This window comes from Ruditapes philippinarum, unplaced genomic scaffold (assembly GCF_026571515.1).
Source record: "Ruditapes philippinarum isolate M1 unplaced genomic scaffold, ASM2657151v2 ctg6582_1_1_1_1, whole genome shotgun sequence".
In the NCBI taxonomy this organism is placed as follows: Eukaryota; Metazoa; Mollusca; class Bivalvia; order Venerida; family Veneridae; genus Ruditapes; species Ruditapes philippinarum.
In genome coordinates, this window is record NW_026854313.1 from 135,156 (window position 1) to 156,670 (window position 21,515).

At 31.5% G+C, this 21,515-nt stretch overlaps 1 protein-coding gene across 1 annotated transcript in view; it reads right to left on the bottom strand.

The window, feature by feature from the left end:
- Window positions 1-21,515, bottom strand: part of LOC132739774 (uncharacterized) — a 90,518-nt gene that overhangs the window by 28,350 nt on the left and 40,653 nt on the right. Inside the window, exons 24-37 of the mRNA XM_060727571.1 lie at window positions 21,247-21,261; window positions 19,003-19,164; window positions 18,125-18,403; window positions 15,500-15,562; window positions 11,959-12,015; window positions 9,471-9,503; window positions 7,362-7,990; window positions 6,970-7,154; window positions 5,957-6,215; window positions 5,125-5,477; window positions 4,234-4,552; window positions 3,760-3,955; window positions 2,323-2,433; window positions 342-482 (exon numbers count right to left, since the gene is read on the bottom strand). Coding sequence (XP_060583554.1) covers window positions 342-482; window positions 2,323-2,433; window positions 3,760-3,955; window positions 4,234-4,552; window positions 5,125-5,477; window positions 5,957-6,215; window positions 6,970-7,154; window positions 7,362-7,990; window positions 9,471-9,503; window positions 11,959-12,015; window positions 15,500-15,562; window positions 18,125-18,403; window positions 19,003-19,164; window positions 21,247-21,261 — 2,802 coding nt within the window. The remainder of the gene's footprint in view (window positions 1-341; window positions 483-2,322; window positions 2,434-3,759; window positions 3,956-4,233; window positions 4,553-5,124; window positions 5,478-5,956; window positions 6,216-6,969; window positions 7,155-7,361; window positions 7,991-9,470; window positions 9,504-11,958; window positions 12,016-15,499; window positions 15,563-18,124; window positions 18,404-19,002; window positions 19,165-21,246; window positions 21,262-21,515) is intronic.

Sequence of the window (21,515 nt, forward strand, 5' to 3'; positions counted from 1 at the left end):
CTTGTGTCATCATACTTGAAGTAGCATCAAACTATGATTTTAAACCAGTGTGAACCCAACTGCTTGATCATAAGACCAAAATATGCTCTTTATGTTTAGAATCATGACTCTGAAATCCATTGATCTCTAACAATATAACCCCTTGTATGAAATAAGATGGTCTACCTGAATCATCCTGAAGTCTGAACTTGATAAATAGTTCAAAATCAGAGGAAAATGAAGAAATACAAAATGTCAATAGTTATGATGTTCTTATTTCAAATATTTTAACATAAAAACTCATTAATCAAATGTTGCAGATAACTTAGTTGTTAATAAATTTTGAAATGTTAAAAATTTACCTCTGTTCCAGACAACCAGAGCGGAATGTCCGGTTACACGCTCACACCAGACCTGAGATGGTGGGCATACTAGTCCAGTGTAGTGGACAACAAGTTTGGCACCAGGACGGCACCCAGCATATCTGTCACCAACGAAAACATCTGAAAACATCAAGAAACGTTATTTATATAAAAATTCTAAACTTAAAAAAAAACTTAAATGATAAATACAACCTTTGTCATGATGTTTCTGTGATTTTTTTTTAATTTAATGAAAAATAAATGCCTTTCATTCAAATGGTTTTTAAGTTTTCATGTTTACAAACTGCATGTCATTAGTTTCCTACTTGTACAAAGATTCTAGGAATGATGTCAGCAAATGAAATGATAAAATGGCATTATAGTTTTAATGTTAATATCATGTTTCGAGATATGGCTGTTAATTAACTAATCAAAATTTTGCTATTACCAACAGTAGGATTATTAATTTTTTTTTAATGATTTAACAAAATAATTCTGCAAAGTTAACTAATTCTTTAGATAACAAGGACCAACATTACAAGTTAAGGCTCATATAAAGAAATGACAGCATTAGAAATTCTCTTGTTTAACAGGCAATGAGATCATCAATGGGTTTTATGTTTGTATAATAGTGATGAAGCAAAAAGAAGCTTTTTCTCCAAGGATGAATTGTCTCTGCGACATACTATAACAGGACGAGCAACTACTGACAAGAAAAGCAGCTGAAGATCAATAACCATCAAGAAGGGGCATGAACAAGTGGTTAACATGTCGGACTCAGTAATCTACGGATTGCTGACCGCATGGGTGCAAACCTTTTTCAGTGCCAAGCTGTACGTTGTTTGCTTGAGCAAGAAGCTTTACACTCATTGCTTAGTACTTGTTGGCTCCAGGAACTCAGATCTGAGATGATGTATCAATAAGCTTAAAGCTCCCAACACAAAGTCAACACATCATGTTCAAACCATTCAGATACAAAAGAATATTTAGTATCTTACAGTTGGTTCATTGTTTCTTTTATTTATATGCCATTTACCATGAACAAAAAAAGATATGCTTTCAATATAACTGAACATTGTAAAATGCCATAGTGTGGACCTGATTGGACAAAAAAGAAAATGCTGTACTATTTTCAGTTGCTTGTCCAATTAAATTATGTCCAAGATTCTCTTGCAATAACAACTTTTATTGACATAATTATCATTTATTAAACATTGCTATTGAATAGAAAATCAAAGCAATTAAAAAACTATTGTATACATTTAAATCATGCATGCAGCATATTACAAATATTTTGAAGCAGAAAGAAATATTCTGGTAAGCAAAACTATTCTAGCCAATAAGAATGATATAATACAAAAAACTGCCAATTAGATGTCAAGGAAATACAATAGTAACATAAATAACCCTCACTCTATAAAATTCTGATAAATATTTTTCATCTCAATTAAAACTTTAAACAAAATAAGCAACATTTCTCATAATTAATAATTATATAATGCAGTATCCTAACCTATTTATTGCAAAACAAATAACAGTATATCTATTTGTCAGAGATTTAAAATTAAGCTAGTACTATGATATCTCTTTGTTACGTTGGTAATATAAGTCCTATAATATTGATATTACAATATTATATGGCAATCGCCAATAATTAATTTACTCTGAACAGAAATACAGTCAATCATGTGTTACAGCTACCCCTGTAAAAATCAGGTATTAAATTAAACTGTAACTAAAGTCAAACATTACACTATCTTATTTATTTCAATATGTAAAAATACATGTTTTGACAAGAACAGTTACTTTTCCCATTCTAAAAATTGTCTTTGATTCCCATGTTTGACTGTATTTGTTAAGCAAAGGAATTGGTCTAATTTCTAGCCAATCAGAAAGTTTCTATTTTTATCAATCACAATTAAGCCAATCAGACTGCTTCTTGTTCTAGCCAATCAAAAGGCTGGTTGTAAACTGTTGTCACCTGCATAGTCAGTTTCAATTTTCTTCTCATTTGTGTCACCAGTTTGAACATTAGCATCACGTTTTCTGGTCATTTGTACATCATCAGTGAACAAAATCAACTTTTGTTTTTCTATAAGTGTGTTTAAAGGAAAACATTTTTCTCTCTCAGGAATTATGTTCAACTATACAAACATTTACTCCTGTATTTCTACTTGTTCTTCAATTTTCAACCAACACTATAAAAAGTGCTCCTATTAAAGTGTATAAAGCTATGTACATGTAAATTATCTTACAGTGAAAATTAATATTTGAATTTTGAAAAAGAATACTTCTAAAAAATACTTGTATGAAAGTTAAAAACTTGAAAAATCAGAATAACATTTTGTTTCTGAACATTTTTTTTTCTGTTTACACACAATATTCATGTGTGTTAATTAACAGAAACATTCAATGTTACAATGTCTTTTGGGAATCCACAATAAAATAATTGAAACAACATTCTTGTTTAAAAACTTTGCAATTTCTTTTTACTAAATATAGCTTTATACACTTTTTACAAGTTACATGTTTAATTGAATAGAAAATGTGCTATATAAAAGGATTAGTACAATATGGTTATTGTAATAGAATAGTAAATAACTTTGTTATATCAAACTAAATGGAATATTCACATACAAGTGTGAAACAAGGTTATACTAGGTTATGAATACAGCACAGAAAATTAATAACTATAAATATAAAGTAAAGTATTTGTGGAACATAAATATTTTCATAAAAATATATTAGTAACATAATTATACTTAAAACTTGAAAGTACTCCAATTTCAAACTTAAGGAAAAAATTATCAATCTTCCAAAATGTACATGTATGTCCAATCACTACTGGAAATGTGCATTGGCTAAATTTGTCAAATACTTGAATGATTTTGATGCATAGTCAACCATATAATTAAAGTTTATACCGTCATATTTTTTTAATAATTTTAACTCTATTTGACAAATAATTTTTCATAAACCTTTTTTACTTGGAGTACTCAGGTAAGTTAAGTGTAGTGTATTTCAGAAGTTATCTGAATAAAACTGTCCTCATCTAGCTGAGCTTTACATGAAGTAAATACGCAAAAATAGAGACAATTTCCACGACCCCCCCCCCAACTTCTGCCCCCACCTCTTATAGGTGATACATTACAGAGGCAAATATACCCACTTTATCTTTTCTCTGTAATTTATACAGGCACCCAACAAAAATCATAATGCCACTTAATAAAAGTAACATATTTTCAAAATATGTTTTTATGTTATTTCTTTTCATCTCAGTATTCTTAAAAAGGAAATTTACTTTATTATATTTTTATCCCCATTCCCTGTTCATCAGCCTCTTTGACCACCATCCTTACAATATACATGTTTATAAAAAGCATAACGACACAATATAAAATAATCCGTCACAACTTACCAGCTCCCGCCTCCTCAGTATTCTCCTTCTCCATCAGCTCTGTACGTTTATCAATCTTGCCGACGGGATGTTCTGTCAGAGCAATCAGTTGGAGCGCCACTTTTTCCCCGAGCGACACATCGCGTATACGTAGACTGTTAACTTCTGGCGGGATGATTGACCCATATAGACGACCGTTCTTTAACATTTGATATCCCTATAAAAGAAACAAACCAAATATATTTTGATCGTGTCATTTTCAATAAAGGATTAAAGTAAAATGTTTTCAAGATAATAAATTTTTCTAATTTCACAGATTAAAGATTTTCACAGAAATATATGTTTGCCAAATATGAACCTAAAACATAGAATGAACTAAAATTAGAAATTTTCTGATAGTTAATCCTGCCAATAAGTCCCAAATGCTGACTGTGAAATTTGGCCTCACTAAAATATCTGCTTTTACAGTTAAGGTTATGATGTGCTGGTACCTACCGAAATAGCTGCCTCTCCGTGCTGTTGTGGAACCAGCCATGTGACATCAATACCCTCGGGGGTCAAACCTTCAAGTCTCAACTTGGGTGATTTAGGGGCTGCCGGGGCCATCACATTGATGACATTGGACATTGGTCCTTCACTAAGACAGAAGATATGCTGGGCATCCGGATCAATACGTTTATAACCTGAGATAGCCTTGACACTGATATCGTAGCTCTGTTCAGGGTTAAGATCGTTCAGTATATACTGGTAGCCATGTTTGTTTCCCAGCTTGTTAGACTTCACTTCACCGTACCATTTTCCATCAACATAAACACTGCAAGAAAAATATTGAAATTTCTTATACATTGTTTGGTCATTTCTGAAATAATATAAATTGTTAAACACTTTAAATTTCTTAGTTGAAATTTAAACAAAATTCTTCACAATTCCTTTACTAATGCTCTGATTAAATCATTTATAAGCATTGAATTAATGATTACATGTTTGGCCAGCTTGGTCACATTCTCTTATCAAAATTGTGACTTGACAGTAATGTTTTGCAACACCAACATGACTCCTTATCAAGCTTGATTTGAACAGTGGAAGAATATAACCAATTTTCACAAGTTTTGTTTGTTTGTTTCATTTTACGCCTTTTCCCAACAGTATTTCAGTCATATAGGCGTGTAGTTTCCTAACCATCTTTCCTGGAGAGTTACAACAGTACTAGACTACCTTCCTCCGCGCTAAACTACCAAAGCATCTCCCGGGGATCGAACCCACGCCAGAGAGGTAACTGGATTAGAAGTCATCGACTCTAACCCCTCGACCACGAGGATTTTCACAAGATCATGTAGCCAGATAATAAAATGTTCTTACAACAAACAATTAAAACAGTGCACATACCCATATATGGATATATCCTCCTCATTTGTGGCATATGTGTGGCCTTTAGGTCTCTCCCATGATATAAGTACAGTGCCCTGTCTGTATGACGGTTGCTGGGCAACAACTATATCTGGTGGTCGTCGTGGACACGTGATGTGTAGAACCCTCGATGGTTCACTCTCCTGTGTAGCCTGTTTAGTTACAGCCACAACATAAACACTTAATGTCTTGCCGGGAACCATGTTGTTAATCATCATTTGACGAGTGTCTTTGTTACGAATGTTGCCGAGAGGTTTGTTATCAACATATATCTGGTACCCCTTTAGTTGGAGCTCCTCGTGCATCCTGGGTGGTTCCCACTCCAACAATGCCTGTAAATTAATGAAAATCGTCATTGTATTATAAGAGAGCTAACTTCACTGATAGGAATATTACCTTCACAATTTTCAGATTCTTGAATGAATTAACTATAGCCTGTCAGAATTTAATATTATATATTATTGAAAATGTATGGGATAAGTAATTCATGCCATTTCTGAATTAACGTTTTCATCATAAAATTATTGTTGACTTGTGTTTTTGGAAACAAAGACATATTTCTACATTTAAAAATTGACAATTCACTAATAGGAATATTATCTTCACAATTTTCAGATTCTTGAATGTATTAACTATAACCGGTCAGAATTTATTATAATATATTAATGTATTTATTAAACATATGGCATAAGTCATCTCACGCAGTTTGTGAATTAACATTTTTTATCATTAAAATTATTTTTGACTTGTGTAAGCAAACAAAGACATATTTCTATATTAAATGACTGACAATCAGACTGATATACGATACCTGATGCATATCAACACTGACGACCCTGAACCTTGGTGGACGTGGCGGCCCGACTGTCGTATAATATATCACAGAAGATGTAGTCTGTATCTCGCAGGGCTGGTGCCCGTGAAGCATGGTATAGTTAGCTATCACATACAGTCTGTACGTAAGTCCTGGTACCAGACCATTCACGGTGCACCGAGACTTCTCTTGTATATTCCAGCAGTGTTGAACCCCTCGTACCTGTTTCCCCTTCTCGACCAAGTTACATTCAAAACTGTAATAAATAATACTCAAATTAGTTACATACTGATATTTGATAACATACTTAAAAGTGGCATTACAATATCTAAAATCAAAATATAACGATATATCTTTACTGAAGAATCAATACATACAACCGCTTAAGTATATTTTTTTTTTATTGAATTTCATATCTTGACTTAATGTTTATTGACAAGGACACTATCTCCTCTTATACATGCTTATCACTTAAAACATACAGGTATTTAATTGAAGGTACTGATATCCTATACTTGATTTTTGGCAAGGTCAATCATCACTTTTAAATAGGCTATCATGCTTTCTGCATGTCAAGTAAGTCAAGAAAATAAAATACAGTCAAATCTGTATTTTGTGGGCCAGTTCTAAGATTCAGAAAATATTGTCTTTTTTTGGGAGCCAAGCTGAGATAATGGTCTCTTAATTCAGATAAATTTTGTGCTGACAATGTTTAAATTGTTTATAATTGTAAATACTAGTTTGCAATTTTTGACAGTTTTTCCTACAACTGTTGTCTTTTTTATCATTCCTCAACATAAAAGGTTTAGTTTATACTAATTAATTTTAGTTCGCATGAGTTGGAGGCTATAAGTTTATTGAAACACTCTCAAATCTGTTCCTGGAACCAACCAGTACGTAGCAATGAGTGTAAAGTTTCTGGCTCAAGGAAACAACGGCTTGCCCCTGGCAGTTTGACTGACATATCAAAAGTAAAAATGTTTTCAGAAAACTGTAATTATCATTCTTACCTGATATCACTATTAATTCCTCCTTGGAACCGGGTACCAACCACATTTACAACATAGAGAAGCAGACGGTACTCAGGATCTAGTTGCTTTGGTAACTGCCAGTTGACACTGACACCATTTTTACCATGACTTTCTACCATGATGGAAGGAGCTGGAAGAATTCCTTCACCATCACTTCTGATGAACTAAAAAAAATGCAATAGAAATGTGAATTCTTAGCCCTTCCTTAGTCACAGCCATACAACATTAGACAAAATATTCCAGGAAGAAGACTCAAACGAATAAAAATCTATGTTGAAAAAAAGGACATAAATATCTAAGAAAAGACCAAGTTCATCAATGCAAATGTATTTTTGAACTGAATTACAAAGAATCTTTTTTATTTCACTTACCTGCCCTTCATCAATCTGTCTCATGCTTTCTTTTGTACCTGCTGGCACTGCCACTTGACGTTCTTCCTCCATTGACTCCTCATTCCTCCTAGCATCCAGCTCAACTGCATCTTGCACCTCAATAATTGCCATGTTCTTCCTGTGTTTCCGTGGTTTCTCAAAACTTGTCGTCTGCGGATGAGTATATGACCTTTCTGGTTCAGATGTTGATGACCCATCATCCTCTACTTCAACATAGCCACGCCCATCTCTGATGATACTCACGCCCCTTTGTCTTGGAGTCTCAAACTCTCTTTGAGACTTTGGAGTTTTTGGCGTCCTTGGTGTCTTCTCCTTCTTTCTATGAGCAGTATGAGCCTGTGGTCTCTGTGCATCCATGACAACCATGCTGCTAGGATGATCAGTTTCTGTTTCAGACTCAGTCTCTGTTTCAGTTTCTGTTTCAGTTTCGGTCTCAGTTTCTGACTCACTTTCAGATGGAGGCAGACGTCTCTTGCCTCGAGGTGTAACACCTTTGTCCTGAAGACTGGGTGGAATGAAATCGTGGTTAAGTACTGGTTTATATTTGTTGGCCGTCTGTGAAGAGGTTTGTGTAGATTTCTCATTGTCATCGGTCATAACACTCTGGTCTGAAAATAACAGAAATAATAACAGAATTTACATCAAACTATTCAACTGATTTTTCACATACCTTATCCATACAAGTTATATATAATATTATAATCTTTGAAAATATACTATATCATGCAATATTACATCTTGGGCTTTGAAGAACAAAACTGGATTGGGTTATAGGTTATAAATTATTGGTAAAACAAAAACAAAAATACAAGGAAAAATAGAAAACTAAAAATTTAACTCTAATCGTAATGTTATGAAATTAAAATATAAAAGTAGAAATTTTTTTTGAAAAAAAAAAAAAATCAACATCTATCAAAATATTACATAAAAAATAAATAAAAAAAAAAAAAAAAATATAAAACAATAAAAATAAGGAAAAACAAAATAAATCTTTCTTTTAAAAAAAAAAATTAAACTTAAAATTTACTATATCTAACTGACTATAATGCGCAAATAAACAGTAATAAAAAAAATCTAAAAAAATCAAAAAAAAATAATTAAGGATTTGTAACTGAATTAACTTGGTTTTGGTTATTTAATTGATTAAAAGGGAAGTAAAAGAAATTTCTCTAGAATCAAAATAATTTAAGCAATTTGATATTTTTATAGAGTCATAATGATTTAAGTCAAAGGTTTAAAAAAAAGAAAAATACAAAGAAAATGCCACAGAAACATAACAAATAAACTGCAACATATATAAATCCTACCCTAATTCAAAAGAACTCAAAATACATTAACTAAACTATAATCACAAAATTCAAATCAAGACGAAAAAACAAACTTGTATAATATTTTGTCGAATTGATGAAATATGATTTATTATGTCATCTGCTTGACAAATGTTATGATTTTATATATTGTTTTATCATTTGAATTTCAAAATTTGAATAAACACAAACCATTCCCCTGCTGGATTAAAAAAAATGTTTAAATACAAGAAAATCCTACAAGACAGACATAAAAAGTTCTACAAAATGTGTTAGTTAAATATAATAAACTTCTGCAGCTTTAAATGTGTTCTAATAATTATATCTACATGATAATGATATAGATTATTCTCTATAGAAAGGCAATTTTAAAATTTACTGCGACTGCGAAATATGGGGTTTTGAATAACTTCCCAATTTTTATGCATAATGAATATAACGGGTGATGATAAAACAGCTACAAAATATGTAACATGGTTAGCATTGTTTACCCATAGTCAGGTAAATTCACTTTTGAGACTTATTTTTAAAAGGACCTTTCATGAATTCTAACTATGTGAAGAAGAAAATTTTACTTCGTGTTTTTATAACTATTCCTACATCAATTTACTATAAAACAGGACTGCTTGATATCGATTTCACTAGTATTTATAATAAAAATGTATTAAATGGTGGATATTGAAATTCTTCTAAGAAATTCATAATAATCTAATTTAAGCAAAATAGTGTTTGCTGCAGATGTTATGTAAATGTGTTAGTGGGTGGGGTACAGGTTACTCACCATCCTCAATAGAGGAGAGGATCTGACGTTGGCCTGTAAATTCATCACGAGAATAATGAAGTTATGTAGAAATTACAGAAACCATGGCAACCATATCTAATATATTCTCATATTTATCCTATTTCTTTTCTATTTAATATATCATTGTTCCCATATTATATACATTTGATAATATTTATAAATATAAATGATGATTTCAGAGTAAATTAAATATAGTTGCCTTTGAAATATGAAAGAATAGTAAGATAATGTTAAATCAGCATTATAATGGACACACTTATTAAAGGTATATCTATACTGATACTAATATGATATTTACAATGATAAAGGCTGAATAGGTTGATCTGACCTTTCCAGTTAAACAGCTTTATTGAAAACACAGAAAACAGTGACAAAACATTTCATTTAAATTTAAGATGAGGGCATATACATGTATTATTTTAATTCTATCCAGCACTATAACAGCTTGAGTTTAATACTGTGACAGAGCTGCTTGAACCTTTGCTTCTAATGACGGCACTATTATTACCAAATACCAATTTTAAAACTTACATTTAAATACTTCTTAAGTAACATAAATTCATTGCTTAATTTAATGAAATCTTGTTTTGAACAATAATCTCAAGTAGGTACAGAAATGACTGTTATATTATTTCTTTTATATATAACAGAAACTTACTGATATGTTTTATACTCCATTATGTTTTAGTTTCTGACACACAACATAGTTCGAAAAGGGCTGAATTCATTTCATAATTTTACTCAATTAGGAGGATTTTAACTGGAAAGGTAACATTAAAACCACAACATTATATAATGATATATACATGTATTATAATAACTTATCAAGACCATTATGTAACACCTTCTGCCATTTGATATATAGTACAGTCAAAGCTGTTGATATAGACCATTTTATAGATACTGTCTTAATTCTAGTTCAATCCACATTGGGGATATCTTTATGAAAAGTTATAAATTTGTCTTCAAAACTATTGAGTCTGATGAACCGTTCAAAATGTGCAAGCTGGTCTGCACTGGTCTAACGGGTAGAATCAGTAGCCCCCCATCAGGATAAGGGCTAATATATATGCTACTGTTCATATTGGATAAATTGACTGTTAAAATTTTGACTTTTTGTGGTCTAATTAGCCAGTTTAGACAGTGTTTATTGCATTTTTCATGGTCTTGCACACAAGTTTGTCTGTACTATATAATTATGTATATCACCACATGCAGATAGTTCTATAATTACATGTGAATAATAGTATAAACCAGTGAAAATACAGTGAGAGAACAGTGACTATCATATCAAACATCAAAAGTGAATTCAGGAGAATATATATATGTATGTACATTGTATAAGACTTATTAACCCTTATTCTTTCAATCTGGATAAAACTGTTCATCACTTTTAAAGAAATTTTCAAAAAATAAGTACTGACTGAATAGAGAACAGTGCAGACCATTATAAGACAGCTGATCTTGATCTGCACTGGTCACATGGGTACTTTTATTTTTCACAAGCATTAGGTAAGGGGTTAACAACTTTTTATCATATTTTACATTTCTACCACAGACAATAATTAATTCCAACAGGGAAAGGAGAATTACATGTAGAACAGAATAATTCAACCTTTTTATTAACTATAAATATGTTTGTTATAGGTATTTTCAATCTTGAAACAGTCAAAATCTTGAAACAATTCTTCAATTCTTTTTTACATTTTCTACGATTTTTTCGTATCTTTTTAATCACAAGGTGTAGCAATTTCTAATACCTAATTAGAAACTAAGGTGCAGTAGTATTTTTCCTTTAAAACCTTTTACTCGTCTTATAAGAGGTTTCAGCAAAAAGCTCCATTTTTGAGACAAAATAAGGACCCCGGTCTTATAAGGGGTCCGTCTTAAAGGTGAGTTAATATGGTAGATTGAATGCACTGGTTTCAGGGGGGATAATTCTGGGTGGGAGAGGTTAATTGGAGGCAATTTAATTCTGTTCTACATTAATACTGACAATTATGGGAAAATGTACAACATGTTATAAGTTTTAATATTAGCTCAGGTTTGTGGTGACAAAACTCAACATATCAAACCTGATGCCAGAAAAAACAGAAAAAAAAGTTTTTACTTTCCATGCCCAATTGTTTTTTTTTTTTTTGTTTTTTGTGAATTTTTATATGTCAACTGAAGAAATAATTGTATCTACTTAATAGAAGAAAAATAATTCTTAAATATCCAATCGGACTTATTATTACAAAACCCCCAATTTCTATTACATCAAAATATATACATGTGCATATATGTTCATATCGGTGACAATAATTCTAAATAATATTTTGTTATCTCCCTTTGTTTTCTCTGGCACAGATCTGATACAATGACCTAACTATCAAAGGAAGCTTGGAACCGACACGACTGTCAAATTCCAAGTCCCTTACAAACAGGGGAAACAACCCAGTATAATATAGGGTGTGCATTTTTGTACCATGACGATATCCGATGAAGTTAATCCTGCGAGAGTTAAATCGCCTTGGTTTTAGTGCTGTGAAAAAAATAATACAAATAAAAGATACCAGATTAAAAACAACAAAAATAAACAAGTGTCCTTATTTATAATATGTTATATAACATACTTCATGCTTGTTATACATAAATCATTATTAATTATTACAATATCTATCGCTAACAAATGATTCTAAGGGAAAAAGTCTTTAGTAAGAATTTTTTTACCAGTAATAACAAAATGATAAAAAAAAGTCCAATTAATGGTCTGTTGATTATAACTGAAAATGTATCACTATACTGATAACATAATGATCAATAGCTATTTTCCCCTAGAATGATTATCAACATTTCTGAAACAAAACAAAGTTATTTTAAATAACATAAAGAATAAAGTGCTGAAAGAAAACAACATAAAATGAAAACTGAAATTAAACTTTTTATTAGTAATCATACATAATCATTCAGTGATACCCAGCATGTATTAAACATTTTACACATGTCATGAGAATATTCATGCAGATAAAAAAGTAGTTCCATGCTAATTTGTGATGTAGTGATCTTTTGTATCCAAGACAACACCAATCACCAACCTCTATCATCGTTAAATCCTCCCATTGCTTCAGCATAGACAGCAACTGCATGCATTTTAGCCATTTCTTCTCTAGCATTTGGAAATTTTCTGTACTCATCATTATAATCATAGTCAAAACTTCTAGCAGGTCTCATATAATTATTTCTTTGTCCTGGACATGGCTCCATTTCCATATTTCTTTTTTTCCATTTATATTCTTCAGGTGTCCTTGACCTTTCCCTTTGTTTAGGTTTACCTTCATTAGGACTTGCGTTTTGGCCTCTTTTTTTCCTATCATCACTTTTACTTCTTTTCCTTGGATCAGATTTCTGCCTACTGTCCCTTCGCTTGTCACCACTTTCTTCTCCATTTCTCCCTTGAACTTGACCTCTGTGCCTGCTTTCTTTGCTCTCCTGTGGTCCACTAGGCCCACTATAATATCCATGGTCCTCTCTTACCTACACCCCATAATCCCTCTTGCTGATCTCATCACGGCAGCTGCTATACCAAACAGGTCTAAGCATACCGATCATGTTCACCATAAATAGGCTATAAATCTGTTTCTGATAATACTCTCAGAACTCCCCTCTTCATATACTGTCTGTAATGGTGGAGCTAACTAAAATGTACCTCTACCATGAGGGGAATGTTCATCACTCCTCTCTTAATTGATTGACATAGCAGCATTCCTGTCTTGTTATTCATAACTGACCTGCCTCTTGGGCATTTAGGCCTGCCCCTTTCATTTAAGCCCCACCCTCTATCTCTAGAGTTCCAGGTTCTGTTACTGTCCATACCTCTTCTATTATAATCATCTCTATGGCTCCTGTCATTGTGTGACCTCATTGTGTCATAGCCATGGTCCCTCCTTTGATAATACTCATATTCCTCCCTTGGGTCAAATCCTGGGCCAGGATAGCCTCTACCCCCTGAGTACCTATTAAAAGGACCAGGCCCCTGAACATACTCTTGTGGGAATCTTTGGCCCCATTCAGCTTCACTGTAACGTGATGGGGGATAACCAGAACCACGTCGGCCATCTTGGAAATTATCATTGGGTGTGTGCATTTGTCTAGAAGAAGGTGGATCACCTATCTCTTTGTGGTCTTCTGGTGTAGCCGAAGTTATAAACCCACCTTTCTTCTTTGTTAAGTTTTTAACCTGTGCCATGTTAATGGCTGCAGATGCAAAACTTTTCATGTTTTTATTCTTCTTGGCTACTGCATCAGGAGCTTTAAGAGTAATTTCTCTATTTTTGGATAGACTAGCGGAAAATGCTTGGGTCCTTTTCACATAACTTTTAAACCTTTTGAAATCAAAGTTGAATGACTGTTTCAAACCAAAAGATCCAATAGCAGTTCTTAGAATCTTCTCTTGTCGTATAAAGTTGACAACAACGTTACCAACAGTTTTCAGTGTCAGTGCTCTATTTCTGCTCTGTTCCTTTAAGTTTAGATTCTTTGGTAATCTATTCTTTGGTAATCTGGCGATTTGAGCTATACCATACATAGATAATTTTGTCCTTCCATCTTTGTTTTGTGGTGTCGGAGATTCAGAATGACTGCGGCGAGCCGAGATTCGTGACGCTACTGAATATCTGCGATCTGTTTCTCCACAACTACTACCATCATTGCTCCCTTCTTCAAATGACCTTGACTTTTGACCTCCAGTTTTGAAAGAATTAGCTAGAGACTGTTTTCTATCTAAATTGCTCGCTGAAGTTTTCGGGTCTAGATGAATTAAAGGAGATACACAAGACTGATTTAAAATATAACATTTATATGACAATTTAAAAATACTCAGGTAGGAGAGTGAATCTGATTAAATCAGATCTGTAATGTATCATATCATTCCTTTGTATTAAAAATGTTGAAATATATAAAGAAAATTCTGTAAGAAAATGAGATGACTACAAGGAAATTACATAACTGACAATTTGTGTTAATTTTTTCGTGTGCTAAATGGCATTATTCAAAATATATGAATGAAAATATGTCTAAAATAAAATTGTCATAAACATATTTAACTATACAATTCAAAACAAAGTCTTTACAACTTACACTTTATCATATTGTATCACTTCCAATAAGATAGTCCATGTAATAATAATACTCAAAGAAAATCAACAAATGTTATATCTCCCAACAGCCATAGATTTCCTCTGAATTTTTCAACTTTTTTCTCACAGAAATTTAAAACACCAACAGTTATCAAAAACAACCTTTCAAAATCTTTAAAAACATTTCAAATCATGTTACAATGTTACACCTTTAGTACTTAAATCTAACATCTACACTTTCACTATTATAGATCTATTTTCTATTTATAATATTATTTCAAATTCAAACTATAGCAAAGGTGCTACCAGATTATGATTTAGTAAACCATTGCTTACAATACATATACATTTACATTATACAATAGTGTGTAATATAAAATAAGATCAAAGAATTATCTATTTCAGATACACAATTATTCAGTACAGTATTTTTTTAACCCTTAAAATACTTAAATATAATCCAAAATCTATACTGTATAATCCAAGTGTCATAACAGAATTTTCACAATTTTTTAGGGTATATTCTAAATTTCCGGGATAAGTTGATAATATCAACTATTTTGACTTACAGATATTTCTAGCTTTTAGAATAGACTCAATTGTATGGGGATATATAAAGGAATGTGGTGTGTACCATTAAAAGTTTTTATTTAAATCAGAAAAGGATTGAAAAATAATAATTCCCACACATTTTTTGGGAAAAATTGAGCATAAGTTCTTGTCAAGTTCTCTCCAAAATACATGGCATAAACTGCAGTCATTTCAGCACATATTCAGGAAGCTGGAAGCTTTAAGTAAGTCTTATTACACTTAAAATATCTAATTATCTTATCATTTATAATTACATTTCTTAAACTAAGTTTATAACAATATCACAGAATACATATTTACCTCTGTATCTATTTTCCTCCACCTCAATTGATGTCTCAGGGGCTGCCCTTTGTCTCTGCTCATCTGTAAAATAAAAATAAAACATGATTGTAATAAACTGAAAAATCACAAGATCCTTTGTGCATTGTGCAGATAAAACAAAAGCAGACTGGGTTAATAAATTTCACTTTTATATGTATCTATAAGTTTGCCAAACCTGCAACCAGTCCAACACTGCACGAACTACTTCCTTGATGCAGAAAAAGAGGATTTTTCATGTGCCATTTATAAAATCCTTATTATCAAAAACAATAACACAACTACTTTCAAAATCAGATTTTTTAACATTTTAGTCAACAAAATATCAGTATCAAGTCAAGCTTGAAATGTGGTCTATACACTTTTATCAGATTAATATACTGGTATGTAACAGTTTATTATTCCTTATTTTTCTAGATTATATGTCACAAAAGAATAAGTAAGAACAGAGATTTAAGCTTTTTCCCTGCATTGACATATAAAATAACTGACTATTGCAACAAATATATCAGTAGCTGACAGTTTATAATATATTAATATAATCAGGATTACTTCTGATATCTCTTGCCAAAAATGGCCACTACTGCTTCAACAACTCAAAATTTTAATGATTTAGAAAGGGGCAAGGTGTGCCTATAGTCATAATTCAAGTCATTTGGAAGCTAGTTTATTTCATCTATGATCTTCCATAAGTCAGCTCTATGGTTTACAAAGATTTCAGTCCCTGTAGGGAATTATAAAATTCTCAGGGGATAGAGATTTAGTCACTGACATTAAATGGATCCAGGCAAAAGTGGTCATTTTACTGTTTATTCATTTTGTATGTAGTGTAAAACAATTATGACTGTTTCAGTCAAAATTAAAAATAGTAAATTAAATCTTTAGTCTAATGACAATTTAAATATAATATTCAGAAACTGTTACTGTATTACATTTTATAAAGAATACTAACCCTACACTGAATTACAAACTGGTTCAGATAACTAAATAATTTATACTTCTCTGTTAAATAATCCAGTATCAGACAGAATTACTTCCCCTTTTTTAGAAAATGAAAATAACGCAATTGCTGTCCATTAAAAAGTGAGAATATTCTAAGATGAAGCAATAAAAATACAGAATAAAGCATCTAACTTCTAAATCATCTTCTGTTTAAAAGTGGGTAACCTAAGTTACTAAGTATATCAAAAACAAAAACATACAAGAATCAATTCTCTTTGGAAAAGGCCAAACACAAATAAATGTTAGATTCTTGTTCAATAAATAATTTTAGCTGCGTCATGACAAAACCAACATAGTGCGTTTGCGACCAGCATGGATCCAGACCAGCCTGCGCAGTATGATCAGGATCCATGCTGTTGGCTTACAAACTCTATAACAAGTAGAGAAACTGATAGCGAACAGCATGGATCCTGATCAGACTGCGCGGATGCGCAGGCTGGTCTGGATCCATGCTGGTCGCAAACCCATTATGTTGGTTTTGTCGTGACGCGGCTCAAATAATTTGTTCCAATAACCATATAAACAACAGACATCTAATTCAATATAAACCAAACTGCCACAGTAGTATTAAAATCTGATTAAAATGTAAAATCTTAAATAAAAGTAAAAATGCTAAAATAAGAAAATAACACAAAAAAGAAAAGCTGTTGTAGCAAAATTTTAGTTAAATATAAATATATTATTTCTTAAAACATTGAAATAATTAAAAAGAGGAAAATAAAAATAATTTTAAAATAACTATTCAATAATTATAAAAAAAGAAATATATCTATAAATCACTGACGTCCCTATATTTTTACTATTTAACAGTTTTGTAAGGCAATGGACCTTAAGAATGTAACAGCAAGATGGGCAGACAGATAAGTACAAATAAGAAATGCATAAAAAAAGAAAGAAAAAAAACATATTTGGCCTAAGGTAACGGAAATCTCTATTAATTATTTATACAAAGTGTAAAAGTTTGCCAATAGTTAATGTTGCATGGTATTTAGTAGAGAATAGTCTACCAGCTTGTTCCTTATACAGGTAATAATAAGATTACAGCCATGGGAATTCCCCTGATAATATGACTTAAAGGTATCAAGCAATGGCCATCATTAATAATGTATAACATTAGAAAAATCTGTATCAAACTATCACCATGGTACAATAGCCAACAAGAAATATTCTATTTTCAGCATTATGGTGCTGTATCCATTATATGACAAATCTGTTTGATATATGATTTGCCTGATTTTAACAATTTTAAAGTTGTTTGACACTATTTTTGAGTTATGTCCTGGGTATTCATTCCATTTTTAAAATAATATCTTTTTTTCATGGCGTCATAATAGAAAATCCATACATTTGAATCCACAGTGGTTTATACTAGCAATTATAATAGTTGCCACCATCTCCAATTAGTATTAACAAGAAAGCCGTTATAACCATGTTATATACATGTATATATCATTCAGCTTATTAAAAGACAAGACTTAGTATAAAATTATAGATTAAAAATAAAATCCAGGTAAGTAAAAAAAGTCAGACATTTAGTAGATTTGAGATTATAAGCTATATTAGCATGTTACTTTCTTGTCACGATGACACTTCTATACCAATTACCTCCAATTGAGGCGTCATATATGACAGGAGGTGGGCGGGACTCCTTTGGTAGGAGGGGACTTTTATCAGAACGAGACTGTTTAGGTGACGGTATAGCCCGTGGTTTAGGATCGTGGCGAGGAGATTCGTCGGATGAAGAAGTTTGTTGTAAAGCTGGATGCCCACTGGAGGATCCATGTGATCCACGAGATAAACGTGAACCCTGTGACCCTCGGGATACACGTGAACCATGTGACATTCGTGAGAGTCGTGATTCTTCCAACTTTGAAGACCTTGAGGCTAAACAAGTATGTACCATATTTCATAATGAATTTAAAAAGTCTGATTTTATTAAAGATTTCCTCATTATTTTTTTCATAAAAATAAAACAATATTGAATTTTAAAATTCAGAAATTGAAACAAGAATGACTGCAAACCAATAAATGGTTGTCATGCTTGAAAATTTAAAACACACATAGTTACACAGGTGCATTAGAGAGGGTGGTGACAAATCTTAGACATTGTATATTCAAACAGTGACATTGTCAGTAAACCACCGAGTTCAAAGGCAATCATCTGTATTATTAGCATGGCTTTTAAATTAACTATTTATTCATTTTTCTTATGTTAAGTCTGTTTTCTGGTGTTGTTTTTTTTTTTTTCTTTTTGAAAAAGACAATAAAGCACAATGCTTTGCTTCAGTTTTGAGACGAAAAATTAAGTTACCCTGACAAAATGAAAAATACAGTTAAGAAAATAATGATTGAAAATCTTAAGCCAAAGATTTTATTTTTAGGATTTCTCAAATACGATGCAGATTCTTGATTTATCAATATATTGTGTGGGGAAATGGTAAATAAAGCATGGGAGATTGTTATGCGAGGCATAAAAAACTTACTGTCCATAGCTGGTAAATAGCCTGACCCTTCGCTGACCTCTAGATATTCTAAATATAGCTCCTCCTCGTCTAACCGGGCTTCACGCACGGGTAATCGGATTTCAGATGTATCAAGAGGCAGACTGACCTCAAGAACATTGGACATCAAAACTTCCTCTGATGCTGTAATGTAATGTTGAAAGTTTAACAATAAAACTACAAATGTACTTTTGTTTATTCAAATGAAAAACAAAAATGATAAATTTAATTGTAAACTATAAAAATATCATCGACTGACCAAAATGGAAAAATCTAAGGCCATATTATATTGCCATCTTAGTGCAATAACAGGTTAAGTCCTATCAGATTATATAAGGAGTTAACCTGTTACTGCCTTCAGGTGACAATATCTTACTTTGACCTCAACATTAGAATTGAAAGAACTTAAAATTTATCAATAATTGTTATAATTGTCTAATTGTAATAGACTCTTTGTCAAGAGATAGCTTGACAATCATGTTGACCAATTCCATTTCAACCTGACTTTTCTACCATATAACTTTTGATTAATGTGAATTATATAACATTTTCATAATTATAAAACTAATCTGAAAAATAAATAGAGTAAACTGTTAAAGAAAAAATGGAAATAGAATTACCAACACCAGTCAATTGCTAAGGAAAATTGTCAAATGACAACACTAGTTTGTTACTGAGACTAGGATATAGGAAGAATTGAATCACAGAAAGAGAGACATTATAGATAGGAGATTTACATCTGCAAGATCTGCTTTTATTCGTGTAGTTTTCTTTCCTTCTTGTCTGTATAGCTGTTGAAAAACATGTGTGAACAAACTAGGTGGAAACATTATTCTTATGTTAAAGAGATTGGATTGACTGCATTGTTTTATTCTATGACTCCCAACAACAATGAGAATTTTTCTAAGATACACCTCTAACCTTATGGTCAAATGAATGGACAGGAGCATTTTTGTGTGTAAATATCATGTAATTCATGCATAACATTCATAAAATGTTGCTTTTTTAATCTATTGACAAAAAAGAAGACATTAATGCTTACAAAATGGAAATTAGATGGAAGGAAAGTTTAAAGAATATCTACCTATAGTACCATTCTACATGTATGAACACCTTATATATATGCAAGGAACCTAATCATGGTTTTTGAAGGCAAGAAACCTAATCATGGCTTATGAAGGCAAGAAACCTAATCATGGCTTATGAAATCAATGAACAGTGACAGCCTTATATGGAAGCAACAGGAGAGAATTTAACAAGAAAAGTAAAATTGAAGAAATACAGAAAAGCAAAGTTTGATAAGCCTAAAGTAAAAACATAAAATCAGAATATAATATAGATTAACCCTAAACCTGCTGAATTTCTTAAATGGACTTGTCCATCTTCCATTCTTGGAACTGTCCATTCCCAAATTTAGGGATATCAGGTTGAAATTTAAAGCTAGTTAAGCTAGTTAGCCAACTGTATTGAGCCTGGTCAGACTGCACAAACGTGTTGGCAGACTTGCCTGGTTCTATACTGATGGAAAAGGCTAGTTGCTTTCGTTTCTTACAGGTAAGGGGTTAAAATGAATCATTTACAACCTCTATATATAATATAGAAAATCTATGTTAACATCTAAAAACACCATAATGACCATGAGTAAAAGTAATTTCTAGTCATAGGAAATAAAAATCTTAACAAATCTATGAAAAAAATATAATTAATAAAAATCTACCACCATTAATTTTATAACTAAACTATGGGGTTCACCACTATAATAACAACAAGTTTTCAGTGTAATAAAATCCATCTAAACATTATTAATGAAATACTAAATGGGCAAATGTACCAATGATATTTATTGCTTTAAATATAACCTTGTTTTTCTACTACCAAATTAAGAATTCACATATAGGTGAACAAAAGTATAAATTTCCGTCAGTAAAAATTTAGAAGAGCATTTTTGGTACACTATGTAGGTATGTAAAAACATGCACCTTATTCAGTCTCATTATTTAATGATAAATGTAAAATAAGTCTGCAATTTTATTGAAAAAAAAAATCTTTTTATAATAATCTTATGGCAATTTCAGTTTGAATTTCAAACTTCATAACTAATTCAAATTTATTATTAATGTATTGTAACAAAAGAAAAAAAAAGAAAAAAAAAAAAGAAATTAAAATGGACTGAAATACTTGTTGTTCAATATCAAGACTTGGGGATCAAAACAACAGTGGTCTTACCCTTTTTTGATTTATCTGTGAAATATTGATCATACATAGGATAAAATTAAGATAAAATAAAGATGGAAAAAGTACATTTCTGTAATTCATTCTATAATGTACAATCATGTATTGAGATGCTAATAAGCAAATACAACAACATAATATGGTGGAAAAGGAACACAAAAATAATTATTCAAAATACACAATGGTGATACAAATGTACATGTATATCAGAAGATGATAAAAGCAGTGAAACATAAAATTTGTGCATCTATACCACCTTTCCC